Below are 25,064 nucleotides of genomic sequence, written 5' to 3' on the forward strand. Positions count from 1 at the left end.
TAGATATATACCCAAGAGATGTGCATTTATTCAAACAAAAACTTGTACATAAATGTTAAAAAGCAGCACTATTCACAACAGCCAACAAGTAAGAACAACCCAAATGTTCATCAATGGGTGAATGGATAAACAAAATGTCGTATATCCATACAATGAAATATTTTTCAGCCATAAAAAGGAATCGGGCTTCCCTGGTGGCACCATGGTTAAGAATCTGCCTGCCAATACAGGGGACACGGGTTCGAGCCCTGGTCCCGGAAGATCCCACATGCCACGGAGCAACTAAGCCCGTGCGCCGTAACTACTGAGCCTGTGCTCTACAGCCCGCGAGCCACAAGTACTGAGCCTGCATGACACAACTACTGAAGCCCATGCGCCTAGAGCCCGTGCTCCGCAACAAGAGAAGCCACCGCAATGAGAAGTCCACGCACCACAACGAAGAGTAGCCCCCACTCGCCGCAACTAGAGAAAGCCCACGCACAGCAACGAAGACCCAACACAGCCAAAAATAAATAAATAAATAAATAAATTTTTAAAAAGCAATAAATTTCTGATTCATGTCACAATGCAGATGAACTATGAAAACATGCTAAGTGAGACAGGCCAGACACAGAAGGCCATACAGTATATGATTCCATCTATCTGAGATGCCCAGAGCCACGCGAATCTATAGAGACAGAAAGTATCGATAGATTAATGGTTGCTAGGGACTGGGTGGCACAGAGGTAGGGGAATGCAGGAGTACAGGCTAATACATACAAATTTCACTTTGGGATGATGAAAATGTTCTAGAACTAGAGGTGATGGCTGCACAACGTTGTGACCGTAGTAAATGCCAATGTACACTTTAAATGTGTGAATTTTACTTTATTATCTTTTAAGCAGGAAAACAAAAAACAAAATAATCTTAACCTCAAGAGCCACAACCCCTCTACGGCTGCTAAACTACTAAAACGCAAAAGCAGGTTTACTATGACCCCCAAGAGCACCGAATAGGGTCCTCAAGGAAAGACTCCTTTGTGTAACAAGATCCCAAACAATCGAAGAGCCATTGTCCACTGGGATGCAGTCCTTCCACGAGCAACAACCGTCAGCTTCTCACAGCAACCAAGGGGGCCACAGCAAGCCCACGGTATAGATGGGAGTGCGACCACGTGGGACACAAATGGGACAATTTACCAACAGGGAGCCAACTTGGAGAGAGGGCAAGACCTCTGATGGCAGGGGTCACACGGGCCAGCACCGCAGATCTGGATTCAAGTCAGGTCCGTCACAGGCTTCACACTGGGATTGTGCCAGACGCCTCAGTCTCGCAGACATTTCACTCATGCATTCACCCAAACACCTGCTTAGTTTCTACCAGGGAGCAGGAGCTAACTGGGCCCCAGGGACACCCTTGGGGTTTCAACAAAAGGCCTCCCACCCATAGCAGTATAGCCCCAGTAGGCCACTGGGGGGACACACACAGATGTGTGGGGTAGGCAGTGGACAGAGCAGGCTGAGACATGGGGCTGAGGTCCCTCGCACACTGGGAGTTGCAATAATCCCTAGATCACACATAAGGATCAAATCTGCAAAGCAGTGCTTTTTATAAGACAAAGTCATACTGAAGACCAGCTAACTACCTACTTTATCCAGTCTTAATTGGCTATGGCTGCTATGTACAGACCACACCAATAGAGAGGTGAGATTGATTTCTAATGAATAATATATTAATTTATGTCAGAAAACAACATATGGGACATTACAGCATCAGGGTGTTGATGCACTGTGGTGATAAAATGCACTCTGGGTACTGGGGGAGGTGGGCGGAGTGCTCCCAGAACAGAAGGTGCCATCAGCATCACACTGCATTAGGTCAAAACCAGAATGCCTGGTTCATCTCTGCACACCTCAGCTTCCTCACCTGTGAAATGATAACAGCGCCCACTTTATCACTAAGGTTCTTCAAGGGCTCCATGAAGGTACTGTAAGGGTTGTTATTACAGAAAATGAGAATGCTGTTAACAAGAGGTTGTCCCACTTGACAGGCTACTGGCCACAGCCCCTCACAGCAATTCCAGAATCTCTGCTGAAGGTTTTCTGCTTGAATTTTAACCACAAGCGGCCACCATCCTCACTTTTGTAAACGAGTGTTTCCCCTGCCCTGGGTGACATGAATCATAAAGCTCCCTGAGGGAATGCCTGGGTCAAACACCACCTTCCAAACTTTTCATTACGGAAAATTGCAAACATACCCAAAGAAGCAGCGAGAACAGCACAATTAACTGCTCATGCCCACCACCCAGCTTCCATGGTTGTCAGACGACCACCTTGGTCTTTCACACGCCTCACGCCCACTTAGCCTCTAAGAAGCAAATGCCATACAACATGCATTTATGAACAGTTCAGCGTTTATCACTACAAGGACACAAAACCACAATCCCATGATCACACCATCAACAATTAAACAATTATTCCTCAATCTTTGTTGAAGTCACGCTTGGCTGAAACCTACAGGTTCCCCTGCCACTTTCTTTCCAATCATATGTTGAAGAAATCAGGCCATTTGTCCTGTTTCCCACAATTGGGTTTTGCCAGTTGGCATCCCTGTGGTATAATGTAACACAACCCCAATGTCCCAAAACTAGATTTTGAGGTCCAACCAAGCACACATCCCTCTGGAAGCATGTGCACCCTTCCTTGGGGGCTGGAAGCCACTGAGGTCCACTGTCTAGACCCACCATTTCATCAGATGCCTGCAAATGTATGAATTTATAATCCCATCGTTTCATATTAATTAGCCAGAATGTTAATAGCTACACGGTCCATTAGCCACATGTGGCTATTTAAAAAGATTTAAATCAAATAAAATTAAAACTTGACTTCCTCAATCACGATATTCCAGGTACCACACTGGACAGTGCGAGTAGAGGATTCCGGAAAATTCTGGCAGCACTGATCTATCTTCGAAGGAAACTAGCTCTTACCCCCTTTTTTGTTCCTTGCAAATACAGTCCATAGAGTAGAGGCAGGATAAATGCTTGCTTCTTTCCTTCTATCTACCAATTTTCAAAATGAGTTGATTCCCTAACACCTTCCAAAGGGCACCAGTGAGTTTCTTCCTTTCCTATGAGCACCAATAGGAACCCTGGATTTTTTAATACATTTGATGCTCCAACTCAGGGACTAATTCTCATTCACATTTACCTGCCCCACCCTTGGTGGGGTGGAGGGGGGATTCCTTCTGACACAACCCTGGTACCATCTTATACAACTGGGACATTCCCAATGCAGATTTAGAATTAAAACATTTTCACTTAAGTATTTTGATCTTCTATTTGCATATGTCTTTCATCCTAAAAATTTTGGTTCTTTTTTTTGGGGGGGGGGGCATAGTTCCCCAACCAAGGATCAAACCCAGGCCCCCAGCAGTGGAAGCGTGGAGTCCTAACCAGTGGACCACCAAGGAATTCCCAATTTTGGTTCTTAAAGACATCAATTACTTGTTTTCTCCTACAACATATAACAGTAAGACTATGGGCATTGTTGACCTGAAACCAAAAATATGATTCCTAAAAACAGTTAAAGATTTTTTTCTAATTTTTGCCTTTATGGCATATCTCATAGCTTACAATCAAACTACTATGATTTAGGGAATTCCCTGGTGGTCCAGTGGTTAGGACTCTGCAATCTCACTGCCAAGGGCCTGGGTTCAATCCCTGGTCGAGGAACTAAGATCCCACATGCCACATGGCATGGCCCCCCAAAGAAAAGGAAAAATAAAAATAAAATATAGGGCTTCCCTGGTGGCGCAGTGCTTAAGAATCCACCTGCCAATGCAGGGTACAAGGGTTCGAGGCCCTGGTCCGGGAAGAACCCACGTGCCACGGAGCAACTAAGCCCACGTGCCACAACTACTGAGCCCACATGCCACAACTACTGACCCCGCATGCTACAACTACTGAAGCCTGTGTGCCTAGAGCCTGTGCTCCGCAACAAGAGAAGCCACTGCAATGAGAAGCCCGCACACCTCAACGAAGAGTAGCCCCCACTCGCCACAACTAGAGAAAGCCACAACTCGCCACAACTAGAGAAAGCCTGCGCGCAGTAACGAAGACCCAACACAGCCAAAAATAAATAAAATAAATTTAAAAATAATAATAAAATAAAATATAAACAAATACATATATCTATATCCCACTCCCACCGTTCCTTATGAGGGATAAAAGTGAGTGCAGTACATCTCTTTATCCTTCACCTTATAATTTTTTCTACTCATTTCACCCTAGAAATCCCATCACCATGACAAGAAGACACCCCTCCTTCCTCTGCTCAGGGGCTCGGCTCCACCCCACTGGCGATCCAGCCCCATCAGTCCCAGGCCCATATGACAAACATCTAAGTTATTTCCAGTTTTATACTTCAGAATGTTATAATGAACAGTCTTGTCACAATCCTTATTTTTGACAGTCTATCTTTGGCATACATTTCTAGAAGTGGACTTGCTGGAGCAAAGGGTAAGCAAATCCCCCTCCGAGGAGTTGTGAACCTCCAAAAGCAACATATGGTGCTGCGTGATTCCCACCAAGAGAATGGTGTCCACCTTTCAAGACAAAGGGTCAGAAATATCTTAGGGAAGCTCCAAAGAGCATTATTCTTAGTATCAGAAAAGACTGAGTATCTTTTATGCCTTGGTTAAGGGTCATCTGCATTTGCTTTTCCTGTTCGTTTTTCTGTAAGTCACACCCATTTTTGATCCTTAACACCAAGCACAAGGCCAGTCTCTCAGCACGCGAGCAGTATACGTAGCTGCTGAACGAACAGGACCCAACAAGCAAAATTCAAGGGTGGACACCAATTCCATTAGCCCAAGCAGGCAGCCTGACCCTCAGTATTCACACTGACAGCCACATACACTGTGAGGGCATCGTGTGGGGGCTGTGTATGCGCCTCAAGACTCCCCAGGACCCAGCCCTCCTCCTGCCTTGCTCTTCCTCTGTGCCTGGAGTCCTGGGCAGCAGGAATGGGGAGGCCTCAGCTGACTTTAGGCCATGGTTCAACTGAAAGTGGAACAATCAATCTGCTGAGCTGACTTACACCCACAACAAAAAGTACACAAGCTGACATATTTATACATCTCTTAAAAATAACTGCTCAGGGAATTTCCTGGTGGTCCAGGGGTTATGACTCTGTGCTCTCACTGCCAAGAGCCCAGGTTCGACCCCTGGTCAGGGAACTGAGATCCCACACCGCAGCCAAAAAAAAAAAATTGCTCAAGGGTGTTTTTGCCTGTTTGACATCGATCACCATCTGCCACAACCATTCACAGACCATCCTTTCCCGTCAAGCCCCTTCACTCACCGGGTACAGAGAGGCAGGGCCAGAGGGAACACCTGAGGGGGCTTCCAGAAATTCCCTCCGGAATCACCAAACTAACTGCTTTGTAATGCTCTGGCTGTGTCTTCCTTGTTGACCCTGTGATAGGAAAGGAGCAGTTTTCTTTCATTCATTCATTCATTCACTCAGCAAGTACTTACTGCTCGGACTATGTACTTCCTAGTTAACAAAGGGCCCGGCAGAGGTGGGGTCACCCAGCCGAGGACCTCAGAGAACCCTAAGCCAGCCCGCTGCCTTCAGACAATGCCCTGGGCTATAGGATAAGGGATGATCACCCACCCCTCTGTGCTGCAGGTAAGACCTTGTCAAGACGTAAAGTACCACAATTTTCCAACACTAACATCCAAAGAGAACCTGTTGACAACCAAGCGCCAAACCCACTTTCTAGGTGGCTGGCTCACTGCATGCTGCCACCAGCACCAGGTAACGAGCACTGTCAACACCGATGATCCTCAACTAGCCTAGGAAACCGGCACAGACTTTGAGTCATTTTTTGTCTCCAGAGAGCTCTGGGGGCCTGGGGCAGGGCTGGGGGGGGGGATGTAAAATGGTGCAGCCACAATAACAACAGTCTGGCAGTTCCTCAGAATATTAAAGACTCATGACCCAACAATTCCACTCCTAGGTATATATCCAAAGGAAGTGAAAACAAGTCCACACAAATTTGTGTACATAAATGTTCACAGCACTATTCATAATTACCGAAAGGTGGGAATAGCCCAAATCTATCCCAGATGAATGGATAAACAAAATGTGGTCTATCCATTCGATGGAATATACTCAGCCACAAAAATGGATGAAGCACTGACTCATGCTACAGAGTGGATGAACCCTGAAAACCTGCTGAGTATGAGAAGTTAAACACACAAGGTCATAGATATTATGTGATTCCATTGATATGAAATGTCCAGAACAGGCAAATCCATAGAGATAGAAAGTAGATTAGTGGTTGCCAGGGGCTAAGGAAGGGAGATTGGAGAGGGACTGCTAATGGGTGTGGGGTTTCTTTTGAAGGTGATGAAAGTGTTCTGGAACTAGATAGACGTGATATTTGTACAACTCCTGAATATACAAAAACATCACTAAACTGTATACTACAAATGGGTGAATTATATGGTATGCAAATTATCTCAATTTAAAAAAAAATTTATTTTTTTTTTTAATACCAGTAAAGTTTGTTTTTGCTGGGTAAACATTCTGGAAATGTTTTCCTGACACCAGGATTACCTGACCATGCCCATACTATCATCTCGCTAAATGCAGATAAGAGCTGAAACCTCACAAACCGACCCCCAACCCTTGTCACATACCTTGCTCAGCCCAGCAGCCAGTTCTTACCCTGTGCAGCTGTGACACTGTTTGAAGGGCATACACCCCTTGGAAAGTAACCAGCCAGCTGGCCTATAAGAGGAAGCAGCTAACCAACCCAGGAGGTCTCTAAGCTATCTCCGTGTTCTAAGACGTCTCTCAGTCCTACATTCTTCTCCAGGTAGGCAGCCCTGGCCCAAAACATCACTGGCTTGATAGTAACAGACAAAATCCCACCTGGGTTTTGGGCTCTGTCATGCTGGGTCCCGAGAGCCCTGGACAGAGTCTCCACCTGAGAGCCCTAAGCAGTAGGGGATGGCTCAGTTTCCCCATAGGCACGGGGTGCGGTAAGGGCAATGAGCTCCAAGCACTGATGGTTAAGGATAAATTCTAACGGTTTCTGTCAGCACTGGGAAATCACAGGAATGCCCAGAGGGCAAAGGTCACTTGGCCAGGATTATCCTCTGCCCCTGATGCTCACGGAGGACAGTTCATCCTACTTGGGCCTGGCCTTTTCAAACGAGCGACCCCTGAGATGCAACAGGAGAGCAAACGGCCATCCTGGAGGAGGCAGGGCCTGGGCAGCCCTGTGGAGATGGCCCAATGTGCAATCCCAGAGGTACCTGTCTTCCTCCTTCTCCTCTAGGAGGTGGCCATCAGCTTTTAAAGCAGTGTTCTGTTTCAAATGTCCAAGGACCTGAATAAGGCCTATTGGGTAAGTTAGTGCCTCCATTCCACAGATACTAGATACTACACACTCACCTGGCTTCTGGGCATGGGACGGTGGTCCTACCAGCCGGCCATGGTGGGAGCTATGTCAAAAGGCAACTCCGTCAACGTGCTGGCCAACCTAAAGCAAAGAACAGAGGAAGAAACACTGAGTTTCCAAGGAAAATTTCTGGAATGTACAGACAGTTTTAAATGTCTCCAATCCCTGGAATTGCAAAATTCTAGATTTCAAACAGAGCTCTGTGTCTGCTACCTTCCAAGGGAGGGCAAGCTGAGGAAATCAATTTCTATCAGTCTCTGATGTATGACCCAATAAGGTGCACTAACCAATAAATACTAACATCTCAAACACTACAGATCTCATCTTTAGCAATATGGATGAAGAGGTGGTACACAACCACAAGCCAACATACTGAACACATAGAAAACACTTCAAGGTTTTGATGATAATGGTAATGACATTAACAGCAGAAATAGAAATACTAGCATTTAATAGATGTTTAGTAGTGAGTTCCAGGTACTATGATACAATTCAGCATCTCTTTGAATCCCCAGGACAATCTTAGGGATAAGTTACACAATCACCCTCATTTTACACATAAGGGATCTGACATGTCTGATATTCAGGAACTTGCCCAGGGCCACCCAGGTCTCCCTCTCCAGAGATGACCTCTCCCCTCCCCAGTGCCCACTCCCCAACATAGACCCCAAGGAAACCACCCACCATTACAGGCAGTACAGAGTTTGCCCTCAAGAAGCTGAGGGCATGAGGTGCCCAGGGATGGACAAAATTCATCTCCCACATGGAGGCGGCTTCACCGCCATAGGGCAACTAGAAGTTTCACCCAGGGATCAACTCCAAAGGTCTTACACTGCCCAGGCAGAAAGAGTCTGCCTGTTTCACAGATAGGAAAACTAAGGCTCAAGAATGTTTAGGAACTCTCCCAAGGTCCCAGAGATAGCATGGTCCCAGAACTTCCCCTCCTTTGTGACATCAGATGTCCAGGCCTCTGGGCACAGAGATTGAACCCAGTGAACCAGCCAAATCTCAGACTCCCAGGCAGTTGTCAGTTGTAGCTTGCCAAATATTGTCAATATCACCTCTGTTGTCATTCTTTGCACCCACATGACTACCAGGAGCTTGCTCTGATATGAAAACTTTATTTTTAAGCTGGGTTCACAGCAATTCACAGCTCATGGATGGCGAGAAACACTCCCACAGGAGAACTTGCAAAATTAGCAAATATCAGTGAACCCTATGCAAAGACCTTTGGGAACCAAGGAGCACACAGCATCCTCCTCAGTGAGGGCCAGGGATGCTACAGCCACCACCAGGGCTATCTCCTAGGGAGAGGGGCCCTTTCTGCCACTCTTTTTGGCCCCATTCAGGCTGGGAAATGCAGTAGATGCCATGAATCTTAGTTCTCTCTCTCTCTTTTTTTTTTTAATATTTACTTAGTTAGTAAGGCTGCGCCGGGTCTCAGTTGCAGCACATGGGATCTTCATTGCAGCACGTTTAGTTGCAGCACGCGGGCTCTTAGTTGCGGCATGCGTGTCAGATCTAATTCCCCAACCAGGGATCGAACCCAGGCCCCCTGCATTGGGAGCGCAGAGTCTTACCCACTGGACCACCAGGGAAATTGCAATCAGAGTTCTTTTACCTCCCAAGCCAAGGCCTCTCTCTGCCATGGAGGGGGAAACCTCAGAAAGTAGGGGTCCTGGGCTTTTCCAAGCACCTACTCTCTTCAGGATCAAGGGCAATATACAAAAGTCAGTGGTATTTCCACACAATGGCAACAAACAACCAAAACTCAAAGCTCTTAAAAAAAAATCAATTAATACTACCATAAATGTGAAATACTTAAGGATAAATCTGATCTTTTAAAAAAATGTGCAAGACGTGTAAGCTGAAACTACAGTAAGACGTCGCTAAGAGAAATGAAAGAAAACCTAAATAAACAGAGAGATATGACTTTTCCATGGGTCAGAAGGTGTCAATTCTCCCCTAAATTGATTCATAGATTCAAAGCCCCAATCAAAAATTGCCAGCATGGGACTTCCCTGGTGGTGCAGTGGTTAAGACTCTGCCTGACAATGCAGGGGATACAGGTTCGAGCCCTGGTCCGGGAAGATCCCACATGCCGCGGAGCAACTAAGCCCGTGCGCCACAACCACTGAGCCTGCGCTCTAGAGCCGCGAGCCACAACTGCTGAGCCCACGTGCCACAAATACTGAAGCCCGCGCGTGTAGAGCCCTTGCTCCACAACAAGAGAAACCACCACAATGAGAAGCCTGCGCACCACATCAAAGAGTAGCCCCCACTCGCCACAATTAGAGAAAGCCCATGTGCAGCAACGATGACCCAACGCAGCCAAAAATAAATTTATTTATTAAGAAAAAAACCTGCAGGCATGTTTTGCCGGAAAAAACAGACTGATTCCAAAATTTATATGGAAATGCAAAGGACTTAGACTAGTGAAATACTGAAAAAGAGAAACAAATTTGGAAGACTTACCTAACCTGACTTCAAGACATACTGTATGTAAAGTTAACAGTAGCCAAGAGAGTATGATATGAACATAAAGACAGACAAGTAGACAGATGGAACAGAAAACACCCATGCACATGTGGACAAATGATTTTCAACAAAGATCCAAGTACCCTAATTCCGTGAGACCACAAGACACACTGGACATTCTCCTGAAGGGTTAACCTGCGAGGAAGGTGACCTTAATCTGTTATCATAATGCATACAGTGCATCATGGGGCAGTATGCAACATACAAGAAGTTTTAAGGTCACCTCAGACTTTCACCCTCCACCACAGCTTTCCCCACCTCAGCTCATGGTAAATTCAGTCTTTCAAGATGCTCAGATTAAAATCTGGAGTTGCCTTTTTTTTTCTATTTTGTGTGCGCCATGAGGCATGCGGGATCTTAGTTCCCCGATCAGGGATCAAACCTGTGCCCCCTGCATTGGGAGCAAGAAGTCTTAACCACTGGACCGCCGGAAAGTCCCTTTTTTTTTTTGGCTGCACTTGCCTTCTTGATAGGACTACCCATCATCCAGTCTGCCAGGAAATCCTACTGATTTTGCCATCAAACACATCTGGGGTCCCACCACTTCTCACACCTCCACTTGCCACACTATCCTCCCTTAATACGACAGAGGTCTGCAAACTGGACCCCCTGCTTTCATTCCTCAGCTCGAAACCTTCCAAAGGCCCTGCAATCGCTCAGAGTGAAGCCCCATCCTCTCTTGACATGTCCACCCTCCTCCAGCCATGCTGGCCTCCAACACACCAGGCACCCTCCCACCTTGGGGTTCTTCAAGGTTTTCAACAAAATCCCCGATACTTTGTAATTTTAACAATCGATTCTTCAATTTGCATCCCAAGTTGAAAATGACCTTTGAAAACATAACTACCATACAATAATCTCTAAATGTCAACAAATGCCCAGTCCATATTCAGCTTCACACAATTTCCCAAAAACGTCTGTACACAGCCTGTTCTAACAGTAGTTGCTAGCCTTTGTGCTAGCCTTTGTGCTAGCTGCTCTCTGCCTCCATCACTCTCCCCCACCATGGCTGTCTCCTCCGTGTACCCCCAAGTCACTGCTCAAATGTCTCCCTCAAAGAGGCCCACCCTGCTCACCCTGCCCTTTCTCTGCCACAGCCCTGGCCCCTCCTCAAACTCCACACAACACAGCTACTGTATCTATGGACTTTCTCACCTGGCAAGAACATAAATGCCACAAGGAAAAGGGTGTCTGCCTGGTGCCTGATATCATTTCAAGCACCTCCAACAGTGTCCGGTGCTCAATAAATATTTATAGAATGAATGAGCAGAGATGGTTTAACATTGAGGGAGAAAGAACCAATCTGAGGAGTTCACACACCAACAACCCCTTGATACAATTAGAGCAAAATTCACAAAGGAGCAGAAACCAAGCAGAGACCACTTAGCACCATCAGGATTGGGAGCATTTCTCTAAAATAAACTGTAATCACTTTCCACTGGTATATCATTTCGGTTGCTGTGCCATCTACCCCACACTGGCTGGGTTTAGACAGCTTTTACTGTTTTTATTTCCAACCCATATATTTAAAACAGTATCAAGTAACCCTTAAGTACACAATTACCAACTCATAAGAGACTCTTCCACTCCCTTGATAAATCATTATGGTTTGGCTTTGACCCTGCACCTGGGTACTCCACTTACATGCATACACACACAACACCCCGAATCTTCGACCTACCCAAACAACAATTTCCCAATCTGAAGGAGATCACACTTGGTAAGGAGGCAGTGATTGGTGGTTTACATGAAATCAAGTCACTGCACTTTGGGCAACGAAAGTCCACTGTTGCCACTTCATCCTCTCCAGCTCAGGCAAGAGAGGTCCACTCCCTTTTAACTTGAGGGGAGGAGCCCCCGGCCAGACACTGGCTGCTGTCTAGGGAGCTCCAGTTCCTTAGAGACGCTTCAGCTGCAATGCCCATGGCCAGCCCAGGGACAGCTCTCAGAGGCCATGGGCACCTGATGGGGAAGCCTGGGCTCTCCGAGGTGCCCCCCAGAGGGCCCCATCATCCCTTCCGAGGCCTGGCCCTATGGAAGCTGCACACTTCTGATATCCTCCTACCACCATCTGCACTCACCAAACGCTTGCCCAGTGTTTTACCACTCTGGCTCTAATCCAATCCCGGGAACATATTAAGCCAAAAAACCTCCAAGATGAAACCCAGCAATAATACTATTCACCTTCTCCTACCCCTAGGTCCACAAAGTCCACTTGTTCCACACAAAATGAGCACCCCACCCAGACCCTCTCTGCCAACAGTCTTAGCGACTGTACTGCTAACTGTCAAGGAGAGGAAGTCCCCAGCTAGCTCTATGAGAAAGGGAGAAACTGAGGCAGGGCAACAGTGGATCATCTCAAGGAAGCCCAGAGGTCACACTGCTCCAACATGCGCTGGCTGGTTAGGGAAAGATTAACTTGGGTCAGAGTCAATTCCCTAATCCAAGGGTCGGCAAACTACTGCCTGGGCCTGTTCTGGCGAATGGCTTTCCTGGGACACAGCCACGCCCACTCAAGTTTGCACTGTCTCCAGCTGCTTTCACCTACAGGGCAGAGCTGAGTAGTAATGACAAAGACAGTAATGGTGGAAAATACTGACTACCTGATCCTTGAGAGCAGGAGGGAACCATGGCCCTAACAGGCTCTGCTGAGCATTAAAGGGACAGAGATGACTCAGGCAGAGCAGCATGCCTAAGACAAGAAGTCAAGGCAGAGGCACAGCAAGGGGGTGCTTCAGCTCCACGTCAGCCCCAGGGGACCAAGCAGTACCTGCTCTCCCCAAGGCAAAGAGCCTCATTAATCCTATATCCCCACAGAGTGAGGGAGAGTATGACTAGGCAGACTCGAGAGGCAAAGAACCAACCCCATGAGGGCCAAGGAGCCGACAGTGAGGCCAGCTGCACAAGCCTATCCTTGGCAACCAGAGCTGGCCGGTCTCCACTGTCAAGCCAAAGCATCTACCAAGGTAACAACCAGTATGTGCCCTCCAGACCCCCAGTCTGCCCCTGACTCTCCTCCCTCAGCCACAGTAACCACGGCCTCACCAAGAGACAGACTGTCCACTCCCCACACTATGCCAATGCAGCTGTTCCTAAAGCTCGTTAAAACCCCCCAACACCTCACCACAGCCTTTAAGGCCCTGACTGTTTAGGCGCAGGTGACCCTATGAAGTCATCTGGGACGCACACAGTACGTGTACACACACCATGCTCCTGGCTCCAACCACACAGGCCTTGTTTCGATTCATCTTACCCATCATATCTGCCTTCCTCCACCACTGGGCCTTTGCACATGCTGTTCTCACTGCCATGAAAGTCCTTCCTTCCCCCCACTCACCTTTCAAACTCAAAACATGTGTTACTCAGGCACCCTCTCCTTGCTTCCATCCCCGAGAACTACAGCCCCATCACGTGGCACGGCTGATCTTGACATCTGACATCAAGCATCCCACTAGGTTCTCTCCCCCAAACGCTCTACACTCCACAAGAGAAAGGGCGCTTGCTCATCTCTTTATCCAAGGCCCAAGGAGGCATGGAGAAGAAATGACAAAATGGCATCCTCTGTGAGTTATAAATACTCAATCACTATGTTTTCACCACCAACTTGATGCAAAAACATAACAATATAAATATAACATCAGGAAGAAACAATATGGAGATAGGCAAGGCCACAGCGTCGCCACAGCCCCTGCGGAGCCCAGAGCTTCTTGGGGTGGGGGGAGCTCTCCCCAACTCCCTCACATGGCTGTTTGGAGAAAGACGCCTGGAGATTCCCACAGGCCTCAATGGCCTTGTGTCTGGAAGGGCCTCCCCTATCACCATTAAGAAGTGTGACCTACCCCAGCACCCATTCACCCACACCCTGCACTCCCCTCCCCATTTCTATTGCCAAGATTCCATATCCCTCCCTAAAAGACCCATCAACAATCCTTCCAACAGAAGGCCCTGCCCTCTCGAAGACCTAACTCCAACACGACCCTTTCTTCTGAGCATCCCTCCCTTTCACACTACCAGACCATCCTGATAATAATGAACAGAATCCTACTGATGAATCATACAGCTAGCTGCCCAGCCACAACCCTCCTGATAATTAAACAGTCTGTCCAGCCTGGGGCCAAATCCAACTGTGTCCCTGGGAGCCCACCTAGCCCCTTAGGACTCAAGACCATCCTGAGGACCAAGTGGCAGGCCCTGGCTCCAGGAAGGCTCTCAAAGAGAAGCAACTAGTTCTTACTTTGACTACTATGATTAATGTTGTTCCTCAAAATATTTTGATTCCTTATAATAAGGTTCCTTTCAGTGTTTCCACCCTCGCTCCCTAGCAGCTGCCCAGGCAGTCCACTCGGCAGTTCAGAACTTCAGATAAACCCCCATACTTAAAATGCCCAGGGATCAGGAACTTCCCTGGTGGCCCAGTGGTAAAGAATCCGCCCTCCAATGCAGGGAACGCGGGTTTGATCCCTGGTCAGGGAACTAAGATCCCACAGGGCAACTAAGCCCGTGCGCCACAACTACTGAGCTCGTGCGCCTCAGCAACAGAGCCCGCATGCCTCAAACTATAGAGCCAACGCACTCTGGAGCAGGCACACAACAATTAGAGAAGAGAAAACCCGCACGCCACAACCAGAGAGAAGCACGCGTACCGCAACGAAAGATCCTGCATGCCTCATCAAAGATCCCACGTGCCACAACTGACCCAACACAGCCAAAAATAATAATAAATAAAATAAAACAAAATAAATGAATAAAATAAAAAAAATAAAATTTTAAAAAGCCCAGGGATCAAATGTTCACATCTAGACAAGTCTGAGACTTTGGTAGGTGTTTGAAATGTCTAGCATTAGGGCATTATGATATTAAAGGATACCCTGAAGAAAATGTCACAAGAACAAAAGGGGAAATAACTTCTGTGTTAGTAACGAGTAACTACGAACTAGAGTCTCCCCTTCTGTGCATACACATTAATATGTGCCACACTAAGGGAATTCTCTAACAAAGAGCCACAGAAAACCAAGGAACACCTTCAATCTCTGTGCTGAGCACTGGAGGAGAGAAGATCTCAAATGTTCCTCGACTGTCCTCCTAAATCTCCTGCAGACTCCAGTTCTGTGTGACTCTACTGAGGGGAGGAAGTGCATCCAGGCCCCACTGCTCTAGGGACCAAAGAACACCCATGGAATCACGCTCCCAAGATGATGTTAAAATGAGCCTTCTAGAACCATGTACATCTTTTTTTTTTTTTAAAGCCCCTAGTATCTGGCATAAGGTAGACCATCAAAATGTGAGTGTCTCTGTTCATTTCTCCCTAAGCTAACTCTTGGAGGATAAAAATGCATGCTCTAGGCTTCCCTGGTGGTGCAGTGCTTGGGAGTCCACCTGCCAATGCAGGGGACACGGGTTCGATCCCTGGTCAGGGAGGATCCCACATACCGCGGAGCAACTAAACCCATGCACCACAACCACTGACCCTGCACTCTAGAGCCTGTGGGCCACAACTGCTGAGCCTGCATGCCACAACTAGTGCAGCCCACGTGTCTAGAGCCCGTGCTCTGCAACAAGAGAAGCCACCACAATGAGAAGCCCGCATGCAGCAACGAAGACCCAATGCAGCCATAAATAAATAAATAAATAAATTTATTTTTAAAAATGCATGCATGCTCTCATAAGGATGCAGGCTATTTCTGAATTCAGAAAGGTTCTGGGTTTTTTTCTTTTTTTTTTTACTGTGCTAAAATACACATAACATAAAATTTACTGTCTTAACCATATTTTGGTCTTAGTCATTTTTAAGTGTACAGTTCAGTGCCATTAAGTACATTCACACTGTTGTACAGCCATCACCATCATCCACCTCCAGAACTTTTTCACCTTGCAAAACTGAAACTCTGTCCCCATTAACTACCCACTAACGACCCATTTTTCCCTCCCTCCCATGCCCATCCAGGCAACCACCATCCTACTTTCTGTCTCTATGAATTTGACTACTCTAGGTGCCTCATATAAATAGAATCATGCAGTATTTGTCCTTTTCTGTCTGGCGTATTTCACTCAGTACAATGTCTCTTTGAGGTAGAACAACAAATCATTTTAACCTTTCGAGGCCTTAGTGTGTACAGAACAAGGCCCATGGGTCTGGTACACCCACAGCCAAAAAGCATGGCTCTAGAACCCTGTTTCCCAGACCAGCCATGTCCCTGACATGTTCTACTATCAACCAGTCCTTCCCTCCCCTCCCCAAATAAATTGCACAAAAAGATACTGGAAAGACTTAGAATAGTGAGATGAAAGCAGCATCTAATGTTATACCTCAGATGGACTTCAAGTATGCCAAGTCTCATCACCCCAGTTCTTGCCTTCCTGAGCACTCTGTCTCCCCAGGACACACCTATTCCAGCCCCATCTCACAGCCATGAACCAAGGGAGTCAAGAAATCCCTGTTAGATGAATGATAAAGATAACTAACTCGTCTTGGGCACAATCTTTTCCTATATGTGGAAGCCAGAGATATCACAGCACAACCCAAACCTATTCCTTGGAGCACCTGAGTCAGACTCAGAAACCCTTACGCAGGCCCACTGGCGGTGTGAGCCCTGAGTTCCAGACACGTCAAACTCACGTCAAACTCAAGACAACAGAGACACAGACAACTAGCCCCAACAATGCACTCAGCAATCAATGTCACTGAAGAGGAAAACACTGCATCCCCTCCTGAAGGTCTGAGTACCAAACCCACTTATCTTGTGAGGCTGACACAAAGCCAGGCCCAGGGGAGTCAGTCACCACACTGGCCAAGTCCATGGATGATATGTGAGAAAACAGTGACACCAAATGACCCCACATGAGGTACCCAACTCCAACAGGAGGAGGACATTTGGTTCATTACCAATAATTTCAGATAGAAACGCCCATAGCACCTCAATTATCACTTTGGTTAACTGCTCCAGAATAAGAAGGGCAAAAATGATTTTCTGGGGTTCCCCACCTCGTTTGGCTTGGGCAAGCAGGCAGTCTCCTTTCCAAACAGACATGTCCCTGTGTGGCCTGTGACTGCAAAATATAGTGTCCTCCTGGGACGACTAACAAGGGGGAGGCTGAGGAGGTAACTGAGTCTCCAGGACCACTCGGAACAGAAAAATTTGAGAGTGAGGATCACAAGGAGCCCCAACCACAGAAGATCTCCATTACAGCAGGTGGCCTGAACAGGAGGTTCCCAAAGCAGTGGGCCTCACTGCCAAGAAGGCACCATCCAGGTGGCCTCCACGTCACACAGCATGTCAACCAGCTGTATCAGTATTTATTTTCATGTCAAGAAATAAAACCTCCAGCCATTCCATTCTTGTGGCAAGTTTTCTTGAGTTTGTTTTTAAAGAAGCAACACCTTATTTATCACACAATCTCCCGGAAAAGCAAGAATCCTTTTTTCACCAAGTGGAGGACTAGGTGTCCTCCACTGCCTCTGAGGGGTCCCGGCCCTGGCCACAGGCGCCATGTGCTGCCTCAACCCAGGTCCTGTGGCCGTGGGCCTGTGTGTGCTGAGAAAGCAGAAGCAAAGAAGCCACCAGCTGAGCACCTTCTCCATGCCGTAAAGACAGGCCCCAACTCTGTGATGATACGGGCACCAACCATGACCTGCATATTCATGGACAGGGCAAAGACCTGCACATCACCCCAAGTCTCTCTGAGGAGCAACATGAAGGCCATAGGCTGAGCCCAGAGTTTATACCTCCTCACCGGCCATCTTCAAACAGGCAGTCTTGGTGAACAAGCAGCAATCTGGCGCAAGCTGGTAACTAGGGCAGGTGCTCCCCACAAGTTTAAGAACCGGTATCTCACTTTCCAGAACTGGAATAGAGAAGGGAAAACCTGTTCAAGAGCACGGAGGGAGCAGTGTTCTGTGCTGGCCCCACTGTATATAAATGAAGACCTACCTGGGCCTAAAGGAAAAAACTTCATGGTCTTGAAATCCAAACAAAATCTAAAAGTAGTTCACAAAGCTTATCCCTGTAAGGTCCAAGATAAGACTATTTTGGTCAGGTAGCAGCAGGTAGGATGGCAGAAATATCACCAAAGAAATGTAAACTGGGGGGACTTCTCTGGTGGTGCAGTGGTTAAGAATCTGCCTGCCAATGCAGGGGACATGGGTTCAAGCCCTGGTCCGGGAAGATCCCACATGCCGAGGAGCAACTAAGTCCGTGTGCCACAAGTACTGAGCCTGCGCTCTAGAGCCTGCGAGCCACAACTACTGAGCCTGAGTGCCACAACTACTGAAGCCCACGTGCCTAGACCCCGTGCTCCACAACAAGAGAAACCACTGCAATGAGAATCCCACGAGTAGCCCTCGCTCGCCGCAACTAGAGAAAGCCTGTGCGCAGCAACGAAGACCCAACACAGCCAAAAATAAAATAATTAAGAAAATAAAAAAAGAAATGTAAATTTGGCAGACCACACAGTCCAGGAGAGGACCTCCAGTTTTCACTTCTAAAACGCACTCCCCTACTCCCCCATCCCCTCACCCCTGCCCAGAAGGGCCCCTGTGGCACTTGGGCACTTCCTGGGAGGCAGGGCTACTGTCTGCTCACTACCAAGGAAAGCACCCACCAGCTGTCCCACTACTGCTGGACGGACCTGGAGCCTCAGCTGGCCTCTGCCACCTTGATCCTCATGAAGGGTCCCATCCTCCAGGCAGGCAACAGGAGACTAAGAACGAGTGACTGAGGTCTATGTAAGGTGGTACTTTCCAGAACACCAAAGGGTCCGCCTAGATCCAAATCCAGAGCAGCTAGTGAGTACCCAGGCAGACGGCAAGGTCAGCATCGTTCACACACAAACCTCCAGATGCCCCCTAGCTGAGTTTTGGACAGAAGGGTGGCCTTGGTAGAATTCTGGAAATCCAGTCTGATGCTGGGTCTTCAAATACAAAACAAGCTACAACCATCTGAGCAACCAAGCTTTCCTAAGAGGCAGAATTCAGTTTCTCTATCTGTCAGGAACCAGGTCAAACAGTCAAAACCATCTAGTAACTTCTGACACGTGGCTGGAGCCATCCAACAACCACATCACAGCACTGATGGCCGTGACTGAGGCCACGTGTTCAGCCCAGGAGTCCCGAGGCCTCATGGCAAGGTCCAGGCCAACAAGCCAGTTCCCAGCCCCAGACACTTCATCATTGCCACAAACTCTGATGATGTATCACAAGGATCACAAAAACTGCATGAATGATTAAAATGCTGCAAAGTTCCAAGGAAGAAACTACAACGATGGCAACATTTATCAGTAAATTGTGGCTTACACTACATAAGCCAATTAAGAACAAATTAAGAGGGACTTCCGTGGTGATTCAGTGGCTAAGACTCCACGTTCCCAATGTAGGGGGCCCAGGTTCGATCCCTGGTCAGGGAACTAGATACCACATGCCACAACTAAGAGTTCGCATGCCTCAACTAAAAAAAGATCCTGCATGCCACAACGAAGATCCCATGTGCCTCAACTAAGACCCGGTGCAGCCAAATAAATAAATATTTTTTTTTTAAAAAAAGAAAAGAACAAATTGAGAAATGACATGAACAGACACCACATCTTCCTGACAACGTACCCAACGATAAAAGTATGATCAGAGGAGGTCAGGAACAGAGGGGCTCCTCAGGGAGGGTGTTTCAGAGAACCATCGGACTGTCCTCACTGCCCCCAGCCCTTATAAGGTAAAATGAGCCCAAGATGGAAGAAGCAGAGCCTTCCCAAGGTCTCAGAGGAGGTAGGGGAGAGGGGAGGGTGGGCTACACCAGGCTTCTCTTGGCCATCAGAGCTTCCCAGCACCTTGCATAGACACTTCCCATCACTCTATCCTCACAGAAGGCCCACTGGGGAGAAGAGGTGCTGGGCAGACACAGGGCCTTGCTGGCTGGGAAGAGTTCTGCTTGACTCAGCCGAAGAGCCAGCATCTAGGGAGCAAGCAGGAAGGAAACCGTGCTAGAGAGTCAGACACATAGAGAAGCCCGCTACTGGAGGAGAGAGGCAGCAAAGACCAAATCCCCGGGCCCTACCAAAGCTTTAGAAGAGTGAAAGGCCTGCTTCCTGGGGTGCAACGGCGAGGACACCAGAATTTTGAAATACACTTTGTTTTGGCTTCCGCTGCAAGTTGGAGATTTCCTTGCTGGTAGCAGATTTTAGTACTAAACCTGATGTGCTATGAGGTACAATGCGAATGTCATGTGAATCTCTGACTTAAAATAAGAAGCCCAAAGAAACCTGTGGGCTGTGCCCTCAGTGGGACTTTGTCTCTACCTGAGACTCACCCCAGAGTGGGCTGGGGACCCCACAAAAGGCAGGACTCTGCCACACGGAGCCCATGTCCAACACGGACTGAAATGTCTTTCCTCCATTTGCACACATACACACACGCACAAGCACATATAGAGCCATCACACACGTGCATAAGCACCTGTGCACAAGCACACACAAGGGTGCACACAAAACCAATATATACAGGACACCACATGGGCACACACGAGGCCAGCACACACTTTATCTTCCAGGCAAAGGTATACTTCTAAGCTGTCAGTTGTTGAGAACGTAGACCACACATGCCAGGGAAACACTGTCCTAAGTAGGGTCAGGCTCCCAAGTAGCCCACAAAGTCCACCTCATTCCAATATTCTCAAAGCACAGTCCTGCCAATACAACCCAACCCAAAGCAAGAAATCCCCTGGGAAGTCGCCTCGAGTCCCAGCCCTAGCCCTCCCAGACCAAAAGGGGCGAGGAGGAGAGAGGAGGAGTAGTGCCACAGGGGCAAGGGTAGGGGTGTTCACTCACCTCACCTTTACTGGGCCAGCCTTGCAGGGACCCTCTGTCCTCCTCCGAGGCCTATCCCACTGCCATGCTCTGTCACCAGCCACCTCACACAGACCTAGGCCCTACCTAACCATCCAGCACCAAGATCCAGCCTGAGCCCCAGGCACTGCAGGTCTGTCCCCAAGACCCCAGTCACACTACTGCTAAAGGGGGGCTCCACTGTCCCCCATGGTCCAGGACTCATCAGTGTTCATCGGACTTTGGTGGCACAGAAAGGGGAGGGCCTGATTCTCCACTGAGAAAGCTACCATTGGGCACACAGATTCAAACTGCTGCAGAAAAAAAAGCTCACTGCTGACAAAGGCAGGAACATCCAAAGAATCACCTTTAACACGTTGACAAGAGATTTTGTTACTAAAGGAGGAAAAGAAAAGTGTAACAGTGGATAATGATTATTAAATTCTTTATTTGGTGCCAGGCATGGTGCCAGTACTTTACATACCTGATTTCATTTAATCCTCATAACCACAGATGAGGTACTACCAACACTAACCACACTTCACACTGGGAGACTGTCACTGTCACCCACACTTCACAAAGGGGACTGCCATTGATGCCCACACTTGACAGGTGAAAAAAACAGAGGCTAAGATAAGTCAAGGTGATTGGCCAGGGTCACAGGATTAAGAAGTTAAATGGGGATCCAGATGCAGGTCAGCCATCTCCCAGACCCAGGCTCAAATCTGAACCACCACACCTTCGAGGGAAGTCGGACTCCTAAGGCCATCCTAAGGCTGGATCCTTCCCAAGGCTACGGGAAGACTTCCTAAAGCAAAGATCAGCACACCCTCGATTCCCTCTACAAGAGCACACTAACTTAGCCCTTTACTGAATTGCTAGAAACCTCCTGGAGGAATGAGCCTTGTTGTGCAAACCCTCGTTCCATGGACCATACAGCAAATTCAGTAACTCGTGTGCATCTTCACCTTCTGCAAAAGGCACTAAAACCCTCAGAGGTTGACGAAGCACATATTTCTGAGCCCCTACCTGCTAGGGTACATACAAGCCAAGGGAAGGGGCTTAAAGGACTTGATCAACACTACCAGGGACTTCCCTGGTAGTCCAGTGGTTAAGACTCTGCACTTCCACTGTCGGGGGCGCAGGTTTGATGCTGGTTGGAAATGAAGATCCCTCATGCTGCGGGGCGCAGCAAAAAACTAAGGGAAAAAAAAAACACTGCCAGCCTAGGTCATAAACTAGGACCTCTTCATCTTCTTTTCCATTGTGTGAGATGTACACACAAGCCAACCACTCTTAGCACTCCACAGAGCAGACCAGGGGTCCCTGGCAAGGAACAGATATGCAGAATTATCTTCTTTCCTTCCATCAGAACAGCACAGCACTCACGCATGAGGTAGGGAACAGAGCAGACACAGACCATTGGGAAGGAGACAGGTCCTCTGGCCAAAGACAGCAAGGAGAGTGCAAGGACAGCAGAAGACACATGGCCAAGGGACATGGAGCTGGGGGACAGCCCAGGCCCTGTGGGAGCGCTTCCTAAGGTGGGTGGTGGCCAGGGCCATGTGCTGGCCCTCCCAGCTGTGCATATGAGGCACCAGGCTGCTGCCCTCACCCAACTCACCTGATTCCTCACTCCCACCCATGACCTCAAAATCAGGACCCTGATGGTGTCTTGGTCATCATCAGGCAGATGTCACTCTCAGACCCAAGTCATTTTTTTTCCAAGTGCCAGGTCCCCACGGCCCCTTTCCTTCCTGTGTCCACAACCCCTCTCCCTACTCTCAAAACCAGTATTGTCATTGGGTAAGACACCCACCTGTCTTCTCCCCTGAACTCTACAAGAAGAGTCAGGATTTGGAAACATTTGAGCAATGCATGAAACAGGGAAACATTCTCAAACTAGGAAGCCGCAGCTGTTGGAAAAATTCATGTGATGTTTCAGAGAAGTGTCTTAATCGCCCTAGGTCTGTTTGGAAAAGTGTCCAAAACCTCAAGCTGGAAAATTCTCAGAATCCAGAAAATGCTGATTACCGGGACTTCCCTGGTGGCCCAGTGGTTGACTTCGCCTTCCAATGCAGGGGGTGTGGGTTCGATCCCTGGTCAGGGAGCTAAGATCCCACATACCTCAGGGCCAAAAAACCAAAACATAAAACAGAAGCAATACTGTAACAAATCGAAAAAAGACTTTAAAAAGGTTCCACATAAAAAAAAAAAAAAAAAATGCTGATTACCAGCCAGCTCCTAGGGCACAGGAATCACATGGAGCCTCTTCCTGGTCCCTCTAATTGCTACAAAGCTCTTTTTCAGGCTAAGTTAAGGGCCACGTCCTTCTAATTTCCACCTATCCATCACTACTTCACTCTTGGGAACAGAGCAGAACAAACTAGTATATACAAGACAGTCCCTCAGATATTTTATTCTTTCACCCATTATTTATCACAGTTTCATCTAACACAAAGCACTATTTCTTTGGGGAGGAAGAGACACAAGGACAAATCAAGTTCCGTACCCAGCCCCCAGAGCCAGCCGAGATCTGTCAGGGTCAAAGACACGTGCCTCCTGTTCATGAGGGTCCTGAGCCCTGATGGTCACACAGGACCGCCACACCTCAACACACTACGTTCTCCTAGTGAAGCAGAAAGTGGCCATCCAGGGTCACAGGCTGCGCCCTGGGTCTCACCAATGCCCACCTTCTCCCAGGCAGTAAACACGATCTCAGACCACCCTTCTCTAGGGCCCAGCTCACCTCACCTTTGCTCATACTCAGCACCCCTAAAACCGAAGACCCACTATCTCAGGGCCTGAGACACCTGTACTGCATTTCACTCCATAGGCCACCTACTGGAGTAGCTTAGGCTCTTCTATGTCAATGGGTTAACTTTTTAAAATAACTTAAAAGAAAAATTAGCCAACCCTAGTTCATAGACTTAGAAGACTGGTTAAACTGATTCAAAGTGACCCTAATTTTTCTAAGCAATTTAAGTTAATTTCTCCCTTCTGCAAGAAACCAAGGTAACGAAGTGGGCATGCTCCCACCATCTTAAACTTCACAGAAGGTGCATGTTTCTCATCTGCTCACCCAATGCTAAGTACCTTCCCCAGGTGGCGACCTGTCCACTCTTGCTGCCTTTTGTGTCAGGGTCACCTGATCTTATCTCTGGAAAGTAAGAGGAACCCCTTCCATCCTCCCTGAGGGGGGTGAGTGGGTACCTGATGGCACCAACAGCAGGAAAGGCCAACTGTCCAATCCTGAGCTGAGATCCCAACTCACCAATGGGTCTCCTGGAACCCCTCGCCACCCCCCCCCACCCAATCTTCTCCCTTCCAAGAACATGATCAATCCCTCTAACCAGTTCTCCTATGAAATGGTTTAAAGACTACTTCAGCAGGCAGAATGGACTTCCCCACATATAAAGGATATGCAAAAAATAACCTCCCTCGAAGCTTTTTAGCAGCCAGCTTGTGCTGTCCTAGACTCATCCTTATCGGAGTGTTAAGGTCCTTCACTCTTGCCCCAGACTAGCACAGCTGACCATCAGAGCCTCGTATAGGATCTGATGGCTAACTTTTTTGAATCTTGAAATGGACACCCAAAATGGATCACCCGAAGGATGACTAAATAATAAGTGTCATTACTTTTTATTAATAGATGGGGAAAAGCAGTTTAATGCTCTTAAAATTGAAAGCCATCAACCACTCAATTCCAGAACAGGAAACACAGCTAGAGTTTTTATTTTGTTTTGTTTTGTTTTGAAGGCAGCCCTGAGACTCCAGAAGCAGCCCTGAGTTCTTCTTCCCTGGGTCCTGTCCCATCCTCACACCAGAGATACCATGATGACCTCAAAAAACAAAGCCCTGAGGAAGGAAACCTGCCAATGGACCTACACTACATAAATAAAAGAGAAACCTAAAACAAAACAAAAAATTCTAAACTAACCAGGCCATAAAGAAATAAGGATAACAGAGATCAGACCAGGAAGCACTAGAAGGGAACAGAGATCTATGTTCTCTCTTCTGCAAGTCAACCCAGGGCAGGCCACTCCTCCTCTCAGGCCTCAGTTTCCAGTTTGCAACATCAAGGGCTGTCCTGTTCATCTGGAAGTCTGTATGCTGCCTTGCTGGGTTCAGCAAAACAGCACACAGAAGCAAGCTAGTCCCAGGTGAATGTTACATTTGTCTGCTGCCCAAGGACCAAAAATAGTTACATTTCTAATGCTCTGCCTGACAAATATAAATTGACAGTAAGGCTACAATTACATTT

The 25,064-nt window shown here is 47.7% G+C and overlaps 1 protein-coding gene across 7 annotated transcripts in view; it reads right to left on the minus strand.

The window, feature by feature from the left end:
• GATAD2A (GATA zinc finger domain containing 2A) overlaps positions 1 to 25,064 on the minus strand; it is a 100,966-nt gene that overhangs the window by 55,521 nt on the left and 20,381 nt on the right. For 4 of the 7 annotated variants that reach the window (XM_029216324.1, XM_029216320.1, XM_029216328.1 and 1 more), the window contains exon 2: positions 7,450 to 7,537. In XM_029216324.1, coding sequence (XP_029072157.1) covers positions 7,450 to 7,464 — 15 coding nt within the window. In that variant the 5' untranslated portion in view covers positions 7,465 to 7,537. Of the gene's footprint in view, positions 1 to 5,343; positions 5,458 to 7,449; positions 7,538 to 17,717; positions 17,812 to 25,064 lie in introns of those variants that run through there. The other 3 variants (XM_029216326.1, XM_029216325.1, XM_029216323.1) reach the window with 2 other exon arrangements.

This window comes from Monodon monoceros, unplaced genomic scaffold (genome assembly GCF_005190385.1).
Source record: "Monodon monoceros isolate NGI ecotype Baffin Bay Population unplaced genomic scaffold, NGI_Narwhal_1 Super_Scaffold_12, whole genome shotgun sequence".
In the NCBI taxonomy this organism is placed as follows: Eukaryota; Metazoa; Chordata; class Mammalia; order Artiodactyla; family Monodontidae; genus Monodon; species Monodon monoceros.